Below are 20,067 nucleotides of genomic sequence, written 5' to 3' on the forward strand. Positions count from 1 at the left end.
CAAACGGAGAATTGAAGACCGTCCATTTCCACAGAAGGATAGACGATGAATCGAACATCGTGGAAAGGAACAAGAATCTTTGAAACGATACAAACTCTCGCTACGTATCGTCGAATACACTTAGCTGTCGTTTTTCATTTTCATTGTTCAGTCGTACGTTATCGTTCCCAACACCAGAACGTTTGTTGGTCGATAACAATATTCCGTAAAAATGATTTGCGTCTCTTCCACTAGTCGACTTCGACTTTGCACCGTAAACTCGGAACTTTCTTACGTTTCATTTCGCAAGAGCTGTCACCCCTCAGTTGCTACTTACCTTTGCTTCGCGAGCTCTATATATAGTTTTCCATTTATAACAAAAACCTCGATAGTTCGGGCGGACGGTTCGATCTAGCTAAAATTGGATATCGTTCGCATAATGTTACGCAATAAGTCGATTCTGTCCCGTAGACGGGAAGTTTCGAGATTCGGGAACGATTTCGCGGGGACGAAACGATCAATCGGTCGAGACAATCGACGGGACCAGCTCTCGACAACCGTTCGGGGAACATCCTTCGATAATGCGTTCGTTGCATAGAAAATCCGTCCCAGGGGAGTTTCTTGGTTATTGAAATATTAGTGGAACGACTTGGTTCGAAGAGTCTTGCCCGATTAATCGGGGAACAAACGACTGGCCACCCTCTCGTCAAACTCACGTAACGCGCCGTTATATCACGCTAGCGGCCTGCGACTGACAAGCGTGAATTTAACAGACGTGCAGGAATCAGCCGCGTTTATTGTTTGTATATATTGCCATTCGGTAACTCCCATTCGGCTGACAGATATCCACTACTGGAATAACCTTATGTACTATGGATCTCGAGAACATTTTTTTTTTGTTATTTCGTTTCCCTCCCTTAAAGCAGCACGTGTCTGTTTTAGAGGTGCTGTTCGCGATACCATTTTCACCGACGAATGCGAAGAAATATTGATAACCGAGGTCATGGGTATTTATGGACTAGTCGGTGAAACGTGGAATATATTTAGAACGCTCGAGATAACGAATTATTGACAATATTGTAAATAAAGGATATCATACGCTCCTTAGATGCAAGGTAGAGAGATAAGGTTTATCTGATTCTTGGTAGTAAAATTGGATTACATTTGAAACTTTTTTGGAGAAAATTATCGAATGTATCGATATCGGAATCTGTATGTATGTTTGTCAAACTGTTGGAACATTTTCAAGTTCAATTTATTGAATCTGTCCAAGTTGTATATTTTTTAGTACGACGAGTTAAACAAAATTTGTGTTTACGATTTTACGATAATTCTCGTTTTACTCATCGGTAATCAATCAGAGTTCTTTGGAAGATTGAAACAGTGATAGTATTGGAAATAAAACATTTGGTTACTCTCGTTAACGAGAAGAAAGCTTCGCATTTATCGAGTGCATTTTTATTTGGGCGATAGAGTGACATTTACTTTGTACTTATATGTACACTTTATATGTCGCTTTGAGAGAAACTGCATCAAAGTTTGATGTATACTGTTAGAATATAAAAAAAGTTCTATTCAAGATCCTCTAGCTTTGCCAAGTTTTTGAAATTTTACAATAATAGTTTGCAATTATATTTTTGAGGCTACAAATTTTTAAAAAATACAAAGAAAGAATTTATATTTTCACTTCGAAATTAGACAGATCCTTCCAGAAATAAAATGGAATTTACGGTATATAGAAATGTGCCTAAGCGAGTTCAATGCATGTGCTATTTTCCGTGCAATAAAATTTAACATAAATTTCGAATCGAAGCGAAATAATAGATTCGAATAATTCGTACAATTACATAATTAGTAAGTGATTGTTCAAAATGTTAGTTTAGCTGTTAGAATATTTTTGAAAAGATTTTTCAGTTTCATGATTTCAAGATTGATCGTTTTGATGCTAGACCAATAATTTTTACTTTATTGGCATTTTTGTAATATAATGGTTTATTTAACGAAACCAAAATGTTATATTGAGTTTCGATATAGAATTAATGCAACGAGTCACCTGTATCTCCCTACCTTCTGGTAAGAACACTGCAAAGTGTTTGTACAGCTGCGTGAAACGAAATCGCGTTTCCTTAAATTGATGACTAAATAGATCAATATAACAGCCTGTAATAAGTTATCTCACAAATATTCTTCACCTCCATGTTTTTTACGAAACCCAATTTTAAATGCAGCACGTACTATGCGTATCTTTTTTTTTTAGCTCACTTATCTTTGTTATTGCACCAAGAAATTCTTGCGTTGTTTTCAATTTATACCCGAACACGGATCTCGATCTCTTTGTTGTTTTCATATTCGTGGACGTAACGCTTTGTATGCATTATATTGTAACGAGAATGGAATAATAATCACCAATCACAATTTTTCAGGTCGAACGTTACTGCTTTCGGTGGAAATGTTAAACGTTCTTTGAAAAACGTGATTTCTCATACAGAACAATAAAATATCTAGAAAAATAATTGCAAAGCAATTTATACTCGTAAGTTACAAGTGTTCGTCACTATAATCGACATAACTTGGAGTACAATATGTAATATAAACGTAAATCATAATTGTTGTATATCTCAAGTAAGTACTGGTCACTTTAAAATACGTACTTAATCGTAACAAATTAAAATGTATCTATCGTTACTTTCCTCAAAGACAAAGTGTAATCTATATATTCTACAATACTATCAAACAATTTCTCAGCTCGGTTAATTCTAAACTCCAAAGGTAATCCATACTTTCGTATATATTCGTTACCAAACAGAATAACAAACCATTGAATTTCTCGCGAAACTTTTCATAAAACTAGGAATCTGATACAACGAACTTAATTTATAATACTTGGAAAGTTTCGCACGATCTCGCGTACTCGAGAAACACTGTTTCATTTCCCACAAAACTTTCCACGAATTCTTCGCGTTGTTACTTCTGAACAACGAAATAGCAAAAACTAAACTTCCCACAACCTCGTGCTTCCTCGCGCGACGTTTACCCCCTCTAGTCAAAACCCAGTCGAACGATTCAAAGTCGAATGATTAAAAAAAAAAATAGAAAAAAAAAGATGCTCTCCCCAAAGATGAAATCTCAAAGCACCTTCGACATCTCGCGAAGGTTACGCGGCGGGTAGGTACGCGATTCGTCCAGGTTCCATCCCCGAAAAAGAAGAGGGACCGTGACGTCAGCCACGTGTTAATGGCGCCCGCGATTAGGGCACTCAGTGGTGTGTAACGGCGAGCGGAATATTTTTTCTCCAGCTTCCCTTTTAGCGCGGCACGGGTGCACAGTAATTTCGTAATAATAAAAAGCGTGCCGGCTCGCTTTACCAGCGTCGTGCTGCCTGCTGAGCGGCTTAATAGGATCCTCCTACTTCGTCAAGCCTTTGGCGTCGTTGTCTCCCTTTCTCGCCCGGTTTCTTCCCTTTCTTTCGCTCTCTCACATTTTCTCCCGCTTAACCCTGCCGCCGGGAAAGATAAACGCCCTTCCGCAGCCGCGTTCCCTCCTCCGCCACCCCCTCTTGCTCCCCGAGAAAAATTCTTCTCTTCCCCGTGTTACGCGCGCGCTTTCCCTTTTGTCTTTTTAACTCTTCGGTCCGCTTATTTTCACACGGCTCGTCCTTCTCCACCACTCCGCATTCTTTTTATCCCGTCACTTTGTGTTTCCTTTCTTTAACGCGTGCGACGCAATTAACGCCAAGTCGATATTAAGATTGTTGCGGGGGGAGGATTGTTGCGCAGTTTGTTCACGGGGAAACAGCCACGCGGCCGTGTTCTAAAACCGTGGCAGGGAGACCACGCTTCGTTTCATCCTGGGACTCACGGCTCTCCACCGACCATACGAGATCTTGTATCGTTTCGCGGGTAATTTTGCTCTCTTCGATGAAAGAACCACCTTAGACATTGGCGTAAGTCGTTGTTTTATGTCAGGGATTTAAAAGAAATGTGAAAAATAAATATTCTAACGCAGAGTTTGAGGGTACTTTATTGGAGGGAAACTTTTGATCGTGTGATGTGTTGGCACTTTTTCTCTGTTCAGAGTGTCTTTGGTGTCTTTGGTGTCTTTGGTTGTTGGGGTTTGTTTCTCGATGCTTTTGGGTATTGTAGAGTAATTTATATATATGTATAGGAAAATATGCCTATTCTTCTGTTATAATAATATATTCCCTGTGAATTACAGATGGAAATATATGGGTCTGGGTTAGGTCACGACGCGGACAAAAGGAAAAGTCAAACACGCTCGCACCGCGGAACACACGCACACGTTTTCTCGAAAACTCTTTTTAACTTTTTCTCGATACCGGTCGACTCACGTCCGTATCGGTCGCTGGTTACATTACAACTCAACTTTTGTCTTTCGCACCGGGCTTCAATGAGCTATCGATTCACCGAAACAGTCGCTCACTCGATCGAAACTTCACGCGATTCGCTCGCGCAAAACTCGTCCCTACAGTATTGGTAATTTTTTGTTATGTGGGGGGTTACTCGACAATTTTACCTTGCAAGGATTCTTTTTCTATTTTCTTGCAAAGAGGGATCGAATTTTGTACAACAGAAAGGAACATTGGATCGTTTACCGAAGAGTCCTTCTATTGGTGTTCTTCATCTATTTGAATTATTTTTGGAACAAGTGTCTTCCAACAGGTAGAAAAACTAAGTGGTTGACTTTATTGGTAATTTTTTATCATGGTGTGTAAAAACTCCATTTATCGAGTAGTTATGTCTGAACAACTCAGGACTTAGCAATACTATATAATAGGTTGATCGATAAGTTTTGTTAATCGATGGAAAATGGCGCTATTAGGTTCGTCGTTTTGTTCTTTTATAGATGGTACTACTGTTTGATGAACATGTGTGAAGTTTCGTGTAGATCTATCGACTCGTTCGTATATTCACAGTTGTTCAAAATTGAAGTGTCATAGTATTTTTTTACAATGGAAAGAACGATAAAACTTATTGAACAATCTAATAACTCTGATATGGGGTGATACGAGGAGAAATTTGAAATTAATATTTTATTCCTTTTAATCGTGCATTTTTTATTCCCTCTGCACTTTTATTTATTCTAAGAAGAAAATAGACCAATATTTTTGATAGATAGCATTATTTCTCTTCCATTAATATTACAAATTCGTTTAATTTCAACCTGATAAAGTTAGAAATTCAAGAAGTGCCTCGAATCACCTTCGAAGTAAAATTTAACGAATCATCCTGGGGTTAATGACTATTTCTTACATTGTCACGAATGACACACGATTGTGTAGCACTGTCAGAGCTTCTAATTATCCCTTTTCCTTGAGATACGAAAAAATAATCAAAATAGAATCGTACAGTTTTATACAATGAACACCAGAACCTTTATTAGTTCTAGAGACCAGTTTGTTCTCTATAATACTAAAAATTATTGCTTCGATATTTAAAAGAGATTGTCCCACAATATTATCCAACTTTTGTTACCTCATCTCTTGACTAACCAAATATGCCTAACATCCCACAGTTTCCCTTACAATTCATCGATCTCTACAACTACAATAAAATCCAATTGAATAAACTACAAGCAAAACTACATTGATGTCTACACATACATTTTACTACCACGATCTCAAATAATCGAGAATCATCTTACCAAACAATTTCCACACAATCAAGAAGTCCAACTAACCCGTGTTCCAGTCGTTGTTCAATTAATCGAGGTTTAGAGAGTAGGCAACGTTTCCCAATAATTTCCCTCAAATTGCAATCGTTAATACTTTTCGTACAATCGACAGAGACTTTTAACCGGTCGGTTCGAACCCTTGCCATAATTTTCGTGTCTCCGTCGTCCAGTTTCACACCAGGAGAGATAAAACGCCCTTTTACAGATCGTTTCACTCTCATTTGCGTGAAGCTCACCGTGGGAGGTCCGCCTCCCTTTTTCACTTCGCGTCTTCTCGCTCTCCTTTTCTCTCCGGTAGCTTCTCTCTCCGACTTACCGTTATGACACAATTTACGTACGAACCGGTCTCTCCCTTTCAGTCCCTTCCGTTGGATTCCGTATTATCGTGTACGTACGTACACGTTTCTTCGCGCGAGAAACGCACGAGAGACGAACGACCGACGACCGAGCAGATTTTTGCGTACACGGATCGGGCGCACGTTGCATACGTTTATTTCCCCCAATTAACCCTTCGGGGCTCGTCGAGGGCCACGCGACCGTCGCTAACGACCGCGGTGTTTACGACGCTCGGCGTCGTTTCGACTACCGCGGCGAACCGCACGGAAACCCCGCGTGCGGCGAAACGCCGAATCCGTGCAGTTACTTTATGCCTCGCCGCTCTGCGTACCGATTTTCATTCAACGCGCATAATGACTGTGTAGTAATCCTACGTGGAAACGATCCGTAGAACGACGCCGCTTTCGGAGCCAATTTTTCGCGATTTCGATGGCTCGGTTTTAGCGCTCGTTCAATTTTAACGGTTCTGACCGAATTTCCAGCTCGCCGAGACGTCGAGTAGTTTTTGTTTCACGAGTTCGTTCGATGAGTAGAGTCTACGCGAGCGGAGAAAGCTGGGTGAGAAAAAGGCAAATGGTCAGGTTTAGATCACCGATTTGCAACTTGACTATGTACTTCGGTTTAACTTTTAAGCGGGAGATGGATTAGAGCTGTTGTTTGGTACGAAGAAAATAACTACAGTTGTAGACTGTACTTTGTAACTACTCAATGTAGACAAATTGGGAAGGTTAGGAGAAGTGGAGGACAGTGGAGAACTTGACTCTGTATTTTGATTTAACTTCAAAATATGAGGTAGATTAGAGCTGTTGTTTGGTACGAAGAAAATAATAATTGTTATGTAATGTAGAGAAATAGGAAAGGTTAAAAGAAGTGGAGGACTCTGGAGAACTTAACTTTGTATTTCGATTTGACTTTGAAATAAGAGGTAGATTAGACCTGTTATTTGATACGAAGAAAAGAATAATTATTATAGAAAAATAGAGAAGTTTAGAAGGCGAGGAGTGAAAATAATAGGTATACAAGTAGAATGTTGCATCTTAACTTTAAATTTGAATTAAGTTCAAAGTACGAGACAGACAAGAAATAAATGCTGGGTACGAAGAAGATGTGATGTGGAGAATGGGAAAGTATGAAACATCCAGCTCCATCGATAGAAGAAGCGTAACAGCTGAATTAGTCGACAGTTACACAAGAAGAGGAGGCTTGAAGTTTAGTAGAGCAGAAGAAGAATCCATCTCAGCGATCAGCGATTAAGATTACGAGATCAGTGGGAAAAACGATGGAACGAATTTCTGTTATGCTGAACAAGAGAGGACAGTGGAGAAGAAAGACAGGGATCGTAAACTAGATCACAGTAATCAAGAAAAGAAACCACAGAACATCGAGAAAATACTTTAAAGCAATTGATAAAACGTGATATGGAAGACATTATACAGGTCTGTATATTTTTGTAACTCTAACCTAAATTTTTGAACAGATCTATCGCTCCAACCCGATGAATTACAAGAACAAAGTAACAAGTCTACCAATTCTCACTTATCGTGACTGTACATATTTGTAACTCTACGAAACTCTCAATAAAGTACCAATTCTCACTTATCGTGACTGTACATATTTGTAACTCTACGAAACTCTCAATAAAGTACCAATTCTCACTTATCGTAACTGTACATTCTCCTAACTCTTCGAGACTCTCAATAAAGTACCAATTCTCACTTATCGTGACTGTACATTTTCGTAACTCTACGAAACTCTCGATAAAGTACCAATTCTCACTTATCGTGACTGTACACATTTGTAACTGTACGAAACTCTCAATAAAGTACCAATTCTCACTTATCGTGACTGTACATATTCGTAACTCTATGATACTCTCAACAAAGTACCAATTCTCACTTATCGTGACTGTACACATTTGTAACTCTACGAAACTCTCAACAAAGTACCAATTCTCACTTATCGCGACTGTACAATTTTGTTTACTCTACGAAACTCTCAATAAAGTACCAATTCTCACTTATCGTGACTGTACATATTCGTAACTCTACGATACTCTCAACAAAGTACCAATTCTCACTTATCGTGACTGTACACATTTGTAACTCTACGAAACTCTCAACAAAGTACCAATTTTCACTTATCGCGACTGTACATTTTTGTTTACTCTACGAAACTATCGATAAAGACGCAGAAACTTTCTACCTAAATTTCTGAACAGATCCACCGCTCCAACCCGATGAACTGCAAGAACAAAGTAACAAGTCTAGCAATTCCCACGCATCGCGACCAATAGTTTCCCCGAAAGCTTTAGTAACGTATCGATCGTAGGAGCAATTTAAACCCGAGATCCCAGTCGCAAAAAGCTGCTACGGAGGCAATCGAATCACGAAGCCAAAGAAGTTCGCGCAGTTCCGTCGTCTTCGAACGTAACTCCCGATGCTCGGGAATCTAATTCCACGGGAACACCCGACGTTCCACGTAGACATCGTCGTTCCGGTCGTCAAGGGAACCGGGATCCAATTGGAAGTATTTCTTCTTACGACGTCAAGTTCGGCAATAAGAAAGTTGGCGTGCCTCGAGAGCAGTTTCCACGGAGTCGTGGCGTAGGGGGTGAACGGGAAGAGGAAAAGAAGAAGAGAAACAAGAAAGGAAGACGGGGGAAATGCTCTTTTGCCGTGGCAGGTGCGCCCGGAGCTGGCTGAGAGGCATTAAGAGTTGAATCGAAGGCTGCCACCAAAGCAGACTTCCACCCGTACCAATCACTCCGCCTTTATCCAGTTATTTATGTCGCGAACATAAAGGACCCTCGTACAAATTCCGTTCGCCCCTCTCCACGATCGCGGGGAACACGAGCGTTGATTGATTCCCACAATACAGGTTTACCTGCGAAAACGGGTAATCGAATGTATCGATAACCGGTGTCTCGGGAACACCGCCTCCTACGAACCTTGAAATGGATATCTTTCTTCTTGGTGAGCGACAGAACGCTTTTCTTTCTCCAATCGACGGAACTCTAGCGTGGCTACCTTCTGATCAGGGGGAAGTTACTCGACAATTTTACCTTGCAAGAATTCTTTTTCTATTCTCAACAAAGAGGGATCGAATTTTGTACAACAGAAAGGAACATTGGATCGTTTTACCGAAGAGTCCTTCTATTGGTGTTCAGCTATTTGGGTTAGTCTTGGAACAAGTGTCCTCCAACAGGTAGAAAAGCTAAGTGGTTGACTTTATTCGGTTGGGTGGATTATGTTTCATGTTTAACGGAAGTGAAGATTTTTTAATAGACATATTGAAAGTGTTCTAACAGATTCTTTGCACATTGTGCACATCTGTCGATGCACAAAGTCAAATTGCTTTGGCGCGAAATTAAACTTCCAGACGTATCTCGATAAACTTCTTACCATCTGGTAAATCGTCCGCTGTGTCTTCAGGAATTAGATGAGTCGATTGTTCGCTACATTGTGATGCAATTTTAAAAATAAATATCTAGATAAAATTTAGCATTGCACAAATGAAAAATTCTATTACGATTCTTCAAACTGTTTGCACCGATGTGGAATGACGTGTGCGATATTTTACCTATGGCGGGAGTCATTGATAAAAATATTCCTAATTTTACTTCGACTTTCAGGAAGCTGTATTCTAAACAAATGTTGACGGTTAAATAATGATTTTCTTTCTAATTCGTATAATTTTCTCAATTTGAAAATTTCTAACGTCTAATGTAAAAGATACGAAAAGAAATACGAAAATATGGCTCACTATTGTTCAATTTCAGTCACATTACGCGCATTTTACATCGTATTTACATTAAACAAATCCTACAATCTTGTCTAAATTATTAACGTTTACTGTAATTCATTGAAAACCATCGAAAACTTTAGTTATTTTATAAAGTCGATTAAGAAGAAATTGTTTTATGCTCACCGTATGGTATCCATGAAGTGGAAAAGACATGTTCTTTAAAACGTAAAAAAACAAAAAATTGTTTCCATTTAGAACAAGTTTCTTCGATCGATAAAATATATATTCGGCACAAGTATTATCAAAATTTAATAATTCATCCTGATTTGGTTCCTAACTATCAAATCTAATTTTAAAGTTTTCACCGTTTATGCTTTCACAGTTCTCGTATCGTATATATCTGAACATTTCGAACAACTTCATCGTTTTAAACATCTTAAATTACTGATGTGTTCGCCTTAAATGTAAGCTTTCCTTTCTGCGCAGATAAAATTGAAATAGAAGTCATCCCAAATGTATCGAGCTTCGTCGCAATTTTTTCTCTTTCAAGTGTCCACTAGAAACCGTACATTCCCTTCAAACTAGTACAAATAATGCAGAACGGGTAAACGAAAGGAAAACGAAAGGATAAATTAATCATCGCGCAGAAACAACTACTTGCCGTGATGTTCAATTAAATTACTCACCGTCTTTATTCATTCCCATCTGCATGCATTTCTTCAGGCGACACGCTTGGCACTGATTTCGGTGAGCTTTGTCTACGACGCATCTTCCGGTACCAGCTTGACATCTGAACACACAATTTTTCGAAACATGTAGGAAATTTCCAAAACCGAAGAACCTCCACTCAGGCTCTCGATAACGTTATCGTTCCATTTAACGATACAAAATTTAAAATACATAAAATATTTTTCCGTGGATTTGTTAAAATTCTCAACCTGTTACAAAAATCTTGTATATTCCATTGAGTTCCACAGAGCAAAGAAATACATTAGTTTTTTCATTATTTTTGCTTCAAATTTTTCTAATCCCTATTTTAGGAAATTTCATCGAATCTATTATTACGTGTATTTCATTTTAATCAAATTTATTCAAAGTCACTGAAGTTCAACTCGACGTAATCTGTTTCCAAATGAACAGTGATTAATAATCGCGAGATGGAAACACCGTTCGTCGACTGGCAAAATCGAGTAAGAAAGTTTACGTCGCTGTCAGAATCGATCGATCGTTGACGATGATGTTTCACCGACGACCGCCGTAACTTGGCGGCTATTGTCCCTTTCGAAAAGGCGACAAATTTCGAGCGCACTTGCCGGAAATCCTGGCTGCGCACTCAGGAGTTGGCGTTAAATTCGATTACTTTCATTGTTGGGCTAACCCGGTTATCCCTTCGAGCTGACTAACGTAAAGTTGCGACCATCCGAGGTCACGTACCTTCTTCTTATCCCTCTTAATTTTATCCAATCCCGTGGTAGCCTCCTGGTACTTCGTTTCTTGGGGCTTAAAGCCACTTCTTCGCTTGCTACCCTCCCTCTTACAAGACGGACCGTTCCACGCAGAAATTAACAAATCTACTGCATCCACTAGGGCAATTTGTTGCATTTTATCTTTGTGGTACCAGTACGAGCGAATTGAATGTTTCAACTTCGGAAGAAAACAGTTTTTTTTCTCAAGATTTGCAATAGCTGTGTGGATTAGTTCGTAATATTCTTATTGAATCTTCTGCAGCAGAAGTGATGTTTTCTTTGTATTTTAACCATTTTTGTTAGAAACTGAACTAGCCTAAACGAAGATATATACAATATTGACCTTTTATAACCCATGTGTACTTTCATTGACTGCTCCCATAAGAACTACACTTTTGGGGTTTCTACACAGCCTAACAAATAATGCTACAGTATCGTACACGTACACAACACGACAGTCAATGTTTCGTTAAAATACCACTCAAAATACCAGTTGTATTGCCATTATCTTTTATCGAGGAGTTGTTTTTGTGACGGTGTTCGATAATTGTAATAAATTGATTGAATTTTTAAAAAATTCATTACAATCATCTTACACCTTCACAATAGCAATTCTATAGTTTCTCAATAAATTACCATTCCCATGGATTATTGATTAGACAGTCTCTTACATAGATCCATTTATACCTTCTTAAAGACTGTCTTACAATCATCTTATACCTTCACAATAGCAACTCTATAGCTTCTCAATAAATTACCATTCCCATAGATTATTAATTACACAATCTCTTCATGGACCCATTTATACATTCTTAAAGACTGTACACAATCGTCAAACCCCTTCTCAAGATCAATTTCTCCGTAAAGTACAGTACCGTTCCAACTGTCGTTCAAAGAGCAAAGAGCTAAACATTCCCTCAAAAAAAAGAAACCTCATTGTGTCGAGCCTCTCGAAAAACCATCAAAGTATCGAACCAAACCAAATTTCCCTCCCAAGTGAGAATTACGAACGGCTAAGAGAGATTAACCCGTTCGTAGTTTCCCGCGCGCGTCGAACGACGAGAAACGATCGCCGGAGTCGCAATCCCGGTGCAATAGCCCGGAGCTCGATCGTTCGACGGGGCGGTCGATCGATTCCATGGGGTTCCGTTAGCGCGATTTTAACTAACGTCACTCACAAGGAGGCGGCTCGATCCAGCCGCGCGACGAAAGGACGCCGACACCGTCCTGGAACTATCTTGTCCCGAGGCGGTGGTGTACGAAGGGCACCGAAGGGTGGCTGCGTGCTGTCGCGCCAGCAGGGTTCCTCTCGCAAATTGATTTGCGTTCACACCCCAGCGAACCGCCGTGGCGCTGCCAGGCCCCCGCCGGAGTCCCCCCGTGCCACACGGGGGGATACATCACCCTCGGACTCCTCGGCATTCACCCTTCAGAACCACATCATACATTTATTTACGCATCTCTCTATTCTTCGACCGGTGGGCATTGTTTGCTTCATCGAGTTACCGGAAACATGTGCTGCCTGTTATCACACCCGCCGATCGCGACTCTGGACCATTCGATGATTTAACTATGCCGAGATCGAGGACGGAATTCCGTGGAACGGGGCGTGAGGTGACTCGAGCTCGCGAACGATGTATAGTACGCGCGTGAGAAGAATGCCGTTGGGGTTCATGCTTTTTAGAACGAAAGTTACCTAGTTTTTACACCAACTGGAACTACTGATAAAAGAAGACTATTCTGATGATATTTTTCGTGCTTAGGGAAAGATTATTTGGCAGTTGCATTCTTCTTGGGCGCCAACAGTAGGTAATAGGAATTTTAGTCTTTTTAGTACGACAAAAGTGAATACAGTGTGTGCGAACAGTCGTCAGTATTTTGGTTTACGTCTTGCGTTCAAAAAAGTTTCTTTCGCAATGATTTTTTGGAAAAGGAACGAAACAATATACTTATGATTTCTTAATAAATTGATTTTAATTGAACATTGAAAAACTACAAGTTTGTATTCTGGATCATTTGATGCTTTAACTCTGCTGAGATCGAGGACGGAATTCCGTGGAACGGGGCGTGAGGTGACTCGAGCTCGCGAACGATGTACAGTACGCGCGTGAGAAGAATGCCGATGGGGTTTGGTCAATCTTTTTAGAACGAAAGGTTGGCTTTGACACCAACTGAGGCTACTGATAGAAGAAGACCATTCTGATGATATTTTTCGTGCTTAGGGAAAGATTATTTGGCAGTTGCATTCTTCTTGGACGCCAACAGTAGGTAATAGGAATTTTAACTCTTTTGTTTCGAAAAAAAATTTTAGTTTACGTCTTGCGTTTGAAAAAGTTTCTTCTGCAATGATTTTTTGAAAAAGGAACTGTTCTTCGAAGCAACATACTTATGATTTCTTAATAAATTGATTTCAATTGAATATTGGAAAACTACAAGTTTGGAGTAAATGTATAAAGGACCGTATATCAATATAAATGTTATCTCGTGGAGAGTGACTATAGTCGTCCAACTATAAAGTGCTTTTCGAAAAGCGCCATCTCTAAGAAAAAGAAAATTTCTGCACCTCAGTTAAATAATAGACTTAAACCGAGACAAGAAGAATATACTACAAAAATTGTCAAATTTAAATGATTAACGTATTAGAAAAAAAGAGATATTTAATCAGTTACAACATTTTTCTGTATTAGACATTTTCTTCAACGCTTCTCTTTAATTTCAAAACTCTCTTCCTCCTTACAACTCGCACTTTCCACTTTTGAAAACATTGTCTAACAATTAGAAACTTGTTTGAAAAAAAACAAAAAAATGCACAGGAGAATTGGTCTGTGATTTTTCGCCCCGTTCGAAGTACGGGTCATTTTTGCAGCAGGTTGCGACTCATATGGTCCGTAATCTGAATAGAAATTTTCTATCGACGTATCTATTAGAAAAACTACCATAGCGGGGACGAGCGATCCATTGCGCGCGAAATTCAAGTGTGGCCCAATGGGAGTTCGTGCGAACTTTCGATACAATCTGGAGCATGCACGATGTACTTAATTGCATCTAACCGATCCGTGAAGTTGGACTTTAATCCGACGATTATGGTCGATGCGCCGCCGCGGCGCATCACGTCGGGACGCATCTGTCGCGGTCCGTTCCCCTCGGCGAGTAATTGGTTATCTGTGCGGAGGCTCTTCACTCTTTACCGCATTACGGTCGTGCAACGAGAGGTGGTGGTAGAGAATAAAAAAAACGCTACGATGAGGTACGACGCGAAATCGAGAACGACGTAAGGGTCATCAGTCTCCGTGTTCGATCAATTTCTATGTCGATTAAATCAAATGGAAAATTAATGGAATGGACTTGGTTGGACCTTTAAATTTGCTAAAAATTAGTAATACGTGAAAAGAAATGTGAAATGTGATTTTTTTATTCGATTTTTGAAGCAACAGATCGACTCGGTGCAAATTTTCGGCTACGAAATTTCGTAAGGAAAGATTACTTGTGAGAAAGGTAGTAGAAAGTGTGGAATGGAATTTGTTCATAAAGGATTACACTTTCCAGAAAACTGAGTTTGAAATTTCCCGCGCTACTTGACTACGTCTTCACTAATATCTAAAAACCTTTGTTCCTACATGTTTCATATTTCTTAGAATAATAAAATTGCGATATTTAAATAACAAAATAATAATAAAACAAACGAATGCTCGCATACTCCAAGGATTCTCAAACTTCCATAAATTATACCCTACTTCCAGCACATAAACATCTCGAAAGGAATAAAAGGAAACAATCGCTATCTGATCAAATTTTGAGAAATTCTTCGAATTTCGCCATTCATAGAAAGAAGTATAAAATTCAAAAACTTTCAACTCTGAACTACTCTCTTCAGTCGTGATATCATTGTATTACAACGATCCAAACATTTCAATATCGATCTATGTTGCAACAAGATTTGTCAACGAATTTCTCTACATCTTCGTCAACAATTCTCTCCGTAGCACGAACCACTGTCCAATCACAACCCTTTGTTCTGGTTCTCGTGGCGTTCGAAAGGTAAACGTCTCCATCGAAGAGCAGTTCGTTTCCTCCCGGATCGAGACGTTGAAGAATCTCGGAAGAGTCCGAAGAAAATTCACAAGCGACGCTCGGGCGGTGTTTGCATCCGGGTCACGCGCGCAAAACGACCGTAGCTCTAGCATTTATTTTTCAAAGAGCGCGCACGGGGGTTAATAGTTTGTATATCGAGTCGTGTATCTCCTCGACAGGCTTAACGCGCACACCTACGGGCGGACGTTATCGATAGTCACGTACGTAGTCAAAGGGATGCACGCACACGTCCGCCGTCAGCTCGTATGTGGCCCTGTGTAAAACGGATCGAGCGTATCAGACAGCGATTCCGAGTTGAGAGGGATCCGATGGAGATGGATGGCCGTTCCCAGGGGATGGTAATAGTACGCCGTATACATGGAGCGTCGGGTTAGGTGGATAGGTCCTCCAGGGTTCAACATTATGCCGTTCCGCATTGTTGCCCGGTATTACGATGAGCCCACTCGACTTGGACCACATGGCGCCACTGGCCCACTAGCTTGACATTAAACGCCATGAGAGAATCCGCTGACTAATTTCGATCCGATATTAGGAGCGACATTGGAGTCTACCGTGATCCTCTGGGCGATAGAATTGATTAGTGTGTCTTGGACGAAATGATACTATTGCAATCTGCAGTAACTGACCATCACAATCGTTGGTATGAAAGTTTATGCGATCTTGGTTTCGGTATTTGTGTACTCGTATATCTTGAAGCGGTTTGTACGCGCTTCGACGTGTGATTTTGATATGCGCATGTTCGAGTGTTTGTTCATTTATCGAAGACACGAGAAAATTGTTTTGTTAGGAAAGAACGTAATAGCGGGGATGATTTTTGTTGAATGTTTGACGATACTATATCTACATTCTAGGTTGAAGGTAGTGGTTTAATTAAGTGCATTGAATTTGTATTGAAATGTACAGTAAAATGGACTTAAGGATATATAATTTATTGTTGCCAAACGAAGTTATGTACGGTTATCAATTTTTACTCTGTTAAATGTCACTATTAAGTTTCTCCGATTTCCTCTATAACTCGAAGAAGACAGTAAAGGTAACCTCATCTTTCTTAAACAGTAAAGACGACCTGGTGTTTCTTAAAACACTTTTATTTTTCTACCTTCTTTTATCAAATTATGGTCAATTATTCAAAGTCGGCAGAATTCCATTTTCGAAAAGAGAATTGACCTTAAAACTGAACATTAATTTGAAAAAATAATTCAATTCCGTCATCGCATATTTTATCTTTCTTAAATCTTCGATGGTAGATACCAATAAAGTAAAAAAATAAAAGTACCTGAACACTAAAATGTACTTGAAATCGTACAATTTCGGTAACAAAGTTAGAACTCTGGACGTTCTAAAAACGAAAAATTCTTTCGAATTCGAAAAGCTGCATCTTTGGTATTTAATCAGAAAAAAGAAGTTTATCTCGCGAACGTGAGAAATCGACGAAAAGTTTCCACAGCTTCGAGAAACAATTCCATTTACGATCGTTCAATTTTCCATGGACTCACCTGTATATCAGCTTCCGTCTGACGCTCCTTTTGAAGAAGCCGCTGCAACCATTGCAGGCCAGGATTCCATAATGTTTCCCGGAGCTGGTGTCACCGCAAACCACGCATATCAAACCGAGACTGCGCGGTGGTTTGCTACCATGTTGCGGTTGCTGTTGCTGTTGTTGTTGTTGCTGCTGTTGCTGGTGCTGTTGCTGCTGGACCTGTCCCAGCAAATGGGGGTGACCGTTTCCAAGCGCAGTTAGGTACGGTGACCTCGCGAGCGGGAAATCCGTTGGTATTCCTCTGCAAAGAGGAACCGGACACTCCTGAACCGACCTCGAGGCGTAAGGATCATGACTCGAGGTCGATCCTGTCGCTCCTAAGGGACTGTATCGTTCTGGTAATCCTGGAGAGATTACGCTGCTCTCTCCCGAGTCTGAAAATTAATGCTTTTTCTATTAGGTTTCACGACGTGCTGGTTCGAACAAATACATTTCGGTAAAATAACGCGACTTATTTCTTACTGCACGTCCTCTTTGGACATTGAGAAAATTTTAGTACTCTTCGAAGATCAGATTCTCGAGGAACTTTTTTTTAAATTTTTCGATACTTATGTTCTTAAAAATAGTTTTATCTAAAAACTGTGAACCCTGAATGAGATTTAATTCTCCAGTATCGAGTTGTAATTTCTATAAAGGAAATTACTATTTAAAGAAATCATTGCCTCGATTAAATGCAGTTCAATGGTGGTATTTTAATTTTATTTAAAAACTGTGAACCCTGAATGAAATTTATTTCTCCAGTATCGAGTATTTCGTTGTAATTTCTGTAAAGGAAATTACTATTTAAAGAAATCATTGCCTCGATTAAATGCAGTTCAATGGTGGTATTTTAGTTTTATTTAAAAACTGTGAACCCTGAAGGAAATTTTATTTTCCAGTATCGAATATTTCATTGGAATTTCTGTAAAGGAAGTTACTATTTAAAGAAATCATTGATTCGATTAAATGCAGTTCAATAGTGGTATTTTAGTTTTATCTAAAAACTGTGAACCCTGAATGAGATTTAATTCTCCAGTATCGAGTATTTCGTTGGAATTTCTGTAAAGGAAATTACTGTTTAAAGAAATCATTGCTTCGATTAAATGCAGTTCAATGGTGGTATTTTACGGTTTAGGGTTTTCCATGCGGATCTTGAATAGACCGTGTGTGCAATTTATTTCATTAGTAGCAATTAGCAGTGATATATTCGCTACGACTACGAAGTTAATTTTATTTAACGCAGTGAATGCTTTTAACCGTGTACCAAGTAAAATGTATTAAATAGGTTAAGTGGAACATTTTGCATAATCTGCCGTATGTAATGCGACATTCCTGAAAATCGGCGCATCGCACATTCGTTTATATATATATATATGTACATACGTGATGCATGATAGCGGACATATTAATGTCACCGTTTACGAATTATTTTATTTGGTGCGTGGCCAGACTTTACACAATTGTCGAAACTTTTTTGAACAGACACCCGTTTCATTTACGTAAATAAGCGATAGTCAACAGAAAATTCTTATCGCGGTGTATACTCATTGCCAGTGAAATTTGGGAGTAAAAGTTATTTACTTAACGTTCGGGGATATCGAAATAAGATTAATTTTAATTCCGACTGTAGTATAACGAGAACTACACGAATTCGTGGCGCCAACATTCTCAAGTAAATATCGAAAACTTGTTCTCAGCTCGGGATGGATCGATCGGGATTTAAATTATTGTATTGGGCGAAACTTTGGATTTACGATCGAGGTACAATTTTTCCACGATCCAAACTTGATTCATCCCATTCGATCAGGTGGCAGTTACGTTCCACTAATCCCAGAAATCTCTTCCGTGGGTTCGTGTGACCAACCCCAAACGGTATACGTCACCTTCCTTACCCTTGATTGATTCTCGTGAGGCTAGGGACGCGGCGATTGCACATAAAATAATTGCACGCTCACAGTTCACGCGCAAATGTTATGGATCGCCACGAAAGATTTACGATCGGGTTGGCCGATCGTAAGGTTAGTTACCGATAAAATTGTCGATTTATAGATAGAGTGGTTATTAATATCTTTCGCGGTCTTATTAATAAACGTTGACGAAAGGCGATTACTCGATTATAAAACAGCTACAATCGAACAATCGTTTATAATGGTAAAGAATAACGTTAATAAACAAAAGAAATTTATAAAACAATTCGAAGTCTTATCGAAGTTTCCAGAGGAAGTGGATCTAAATTGTTGTGTGCGTAATATATTAGTGTTCAAATTTGATCATCTACTTTCAAATCGATGATATTGAGTGATCGAGAGTAATCGAACAACTTTGTAATTTTTTATGTGTTTAAAATAACATTATATTCCAAGGTGGAATAGCTAGTTTACTTATGTAGTAATTACATTATCGTATTCAATACGTAAACAATTTTTTTTTACCTCCTCATAATTCACGATAAAAATATACATCAAATGTGTACATTATACATTATACATTCTGTATAATGTATCAAATACAAGATTCTCTGTTTAAATTACAATAAAAATTGAACATCGGTAAAAATTATTGCACCGTGAAAGAGATTTACACGTGTAATGGATTTTTTGGCAGAATCACTGCTCGATTCACTATAGTTTTTCTCCCTAAGAGACGAATGATTTCTTTTCTGCATCCCTTAAGGCTTACCGGCTGAATAGCGAGGGCAAACAGTATTTACATCGAGAAATGAGTTCCTGAAAACCACAGAAGGTAAAGAAGACCCAACATAAATATTTATATATCTTCAAAAGGGAACAGAAGACAGAGAAAGGTGAGAAGATTCTCTCTTGGGTGAATACTAAACGATATTTTCTTTGATTCATCCCTTAAGTACTTTTTACTTCTCGTTTTAATTAGATCCTTTAATTGTAGGATTTACTTTCGATATTTAATGCCTCCAGCAAACCTCAGAAGCCTCAAATGAAACCGTAAATACATGCCATTGTGGTTTTGTTAATTCCGACACAATTAACTTAAAATAAACCAAACTTATAAAAACACTATTCCATTCGATAATTTCAATTTCGAGACTATTGAATCCAAACCGAAGAATTCTTCAAACCATACATCAAAAACAATTCTAATGTTCCAAGTTTGTTAGAAATCCACAAGAAACTTCTCCAAGTGACCGAATATAAATCTTTCGTATACAAACGATATATTCTTCCGAACGTTACGACAATACATTGCTAACAGTACCATGAAGCG

The 20,067-nt window shown here is 39.0% G+C and overlaps 1 protein-coding gene across 2 annotated transcripts in view; it reads right to left on the reverse strand.

The window, feature by feature from the left end:
• Window positions 1-20,067, reverse strand: part of LOC143151985 (photoreceptor-specific nuclear receptor) — a 38,680-nt gene that overhangs the window by 12,325 nt on the left and 6,288 nt on the right. For both annotated transcript variants that reach the window (XM_076321565.1, XM_076321564.1), the window contains exons 3-4: window positions 16,805-17,222; window positions 10,437-10,540 (exon numbers count right to left, since the gene is read on the reverse strand). In XM_076321565.1, coding sequence (XP_076177680.1) covers window positions 10,437-10,540; window positions 16,805-17,222 — 522 coding nt within the window. The remainder of the gene's footprint in view (window positions 1-10,436; window positions 10,541-16,804; window positions 17,223-20,067) is intronic.

The sequence above is a fragment of the Ptiloglossa arizonensis genome, chromosome 10, assembly GCF_051014685.1.
Source record: "Ptiloglossa arizonensis isolate GNS036 chromosome 10, iyPtiAriz1_principal, whole genome shotgun sequence".
NCBI classification, from domain to species: domain Eukaryota; kingdom Metazoa; phylum Arthropoda; class Insecta; order Hymenoptera; family Colletidae; genus Ptiloglossa; species Ptiloglossa arizonensis.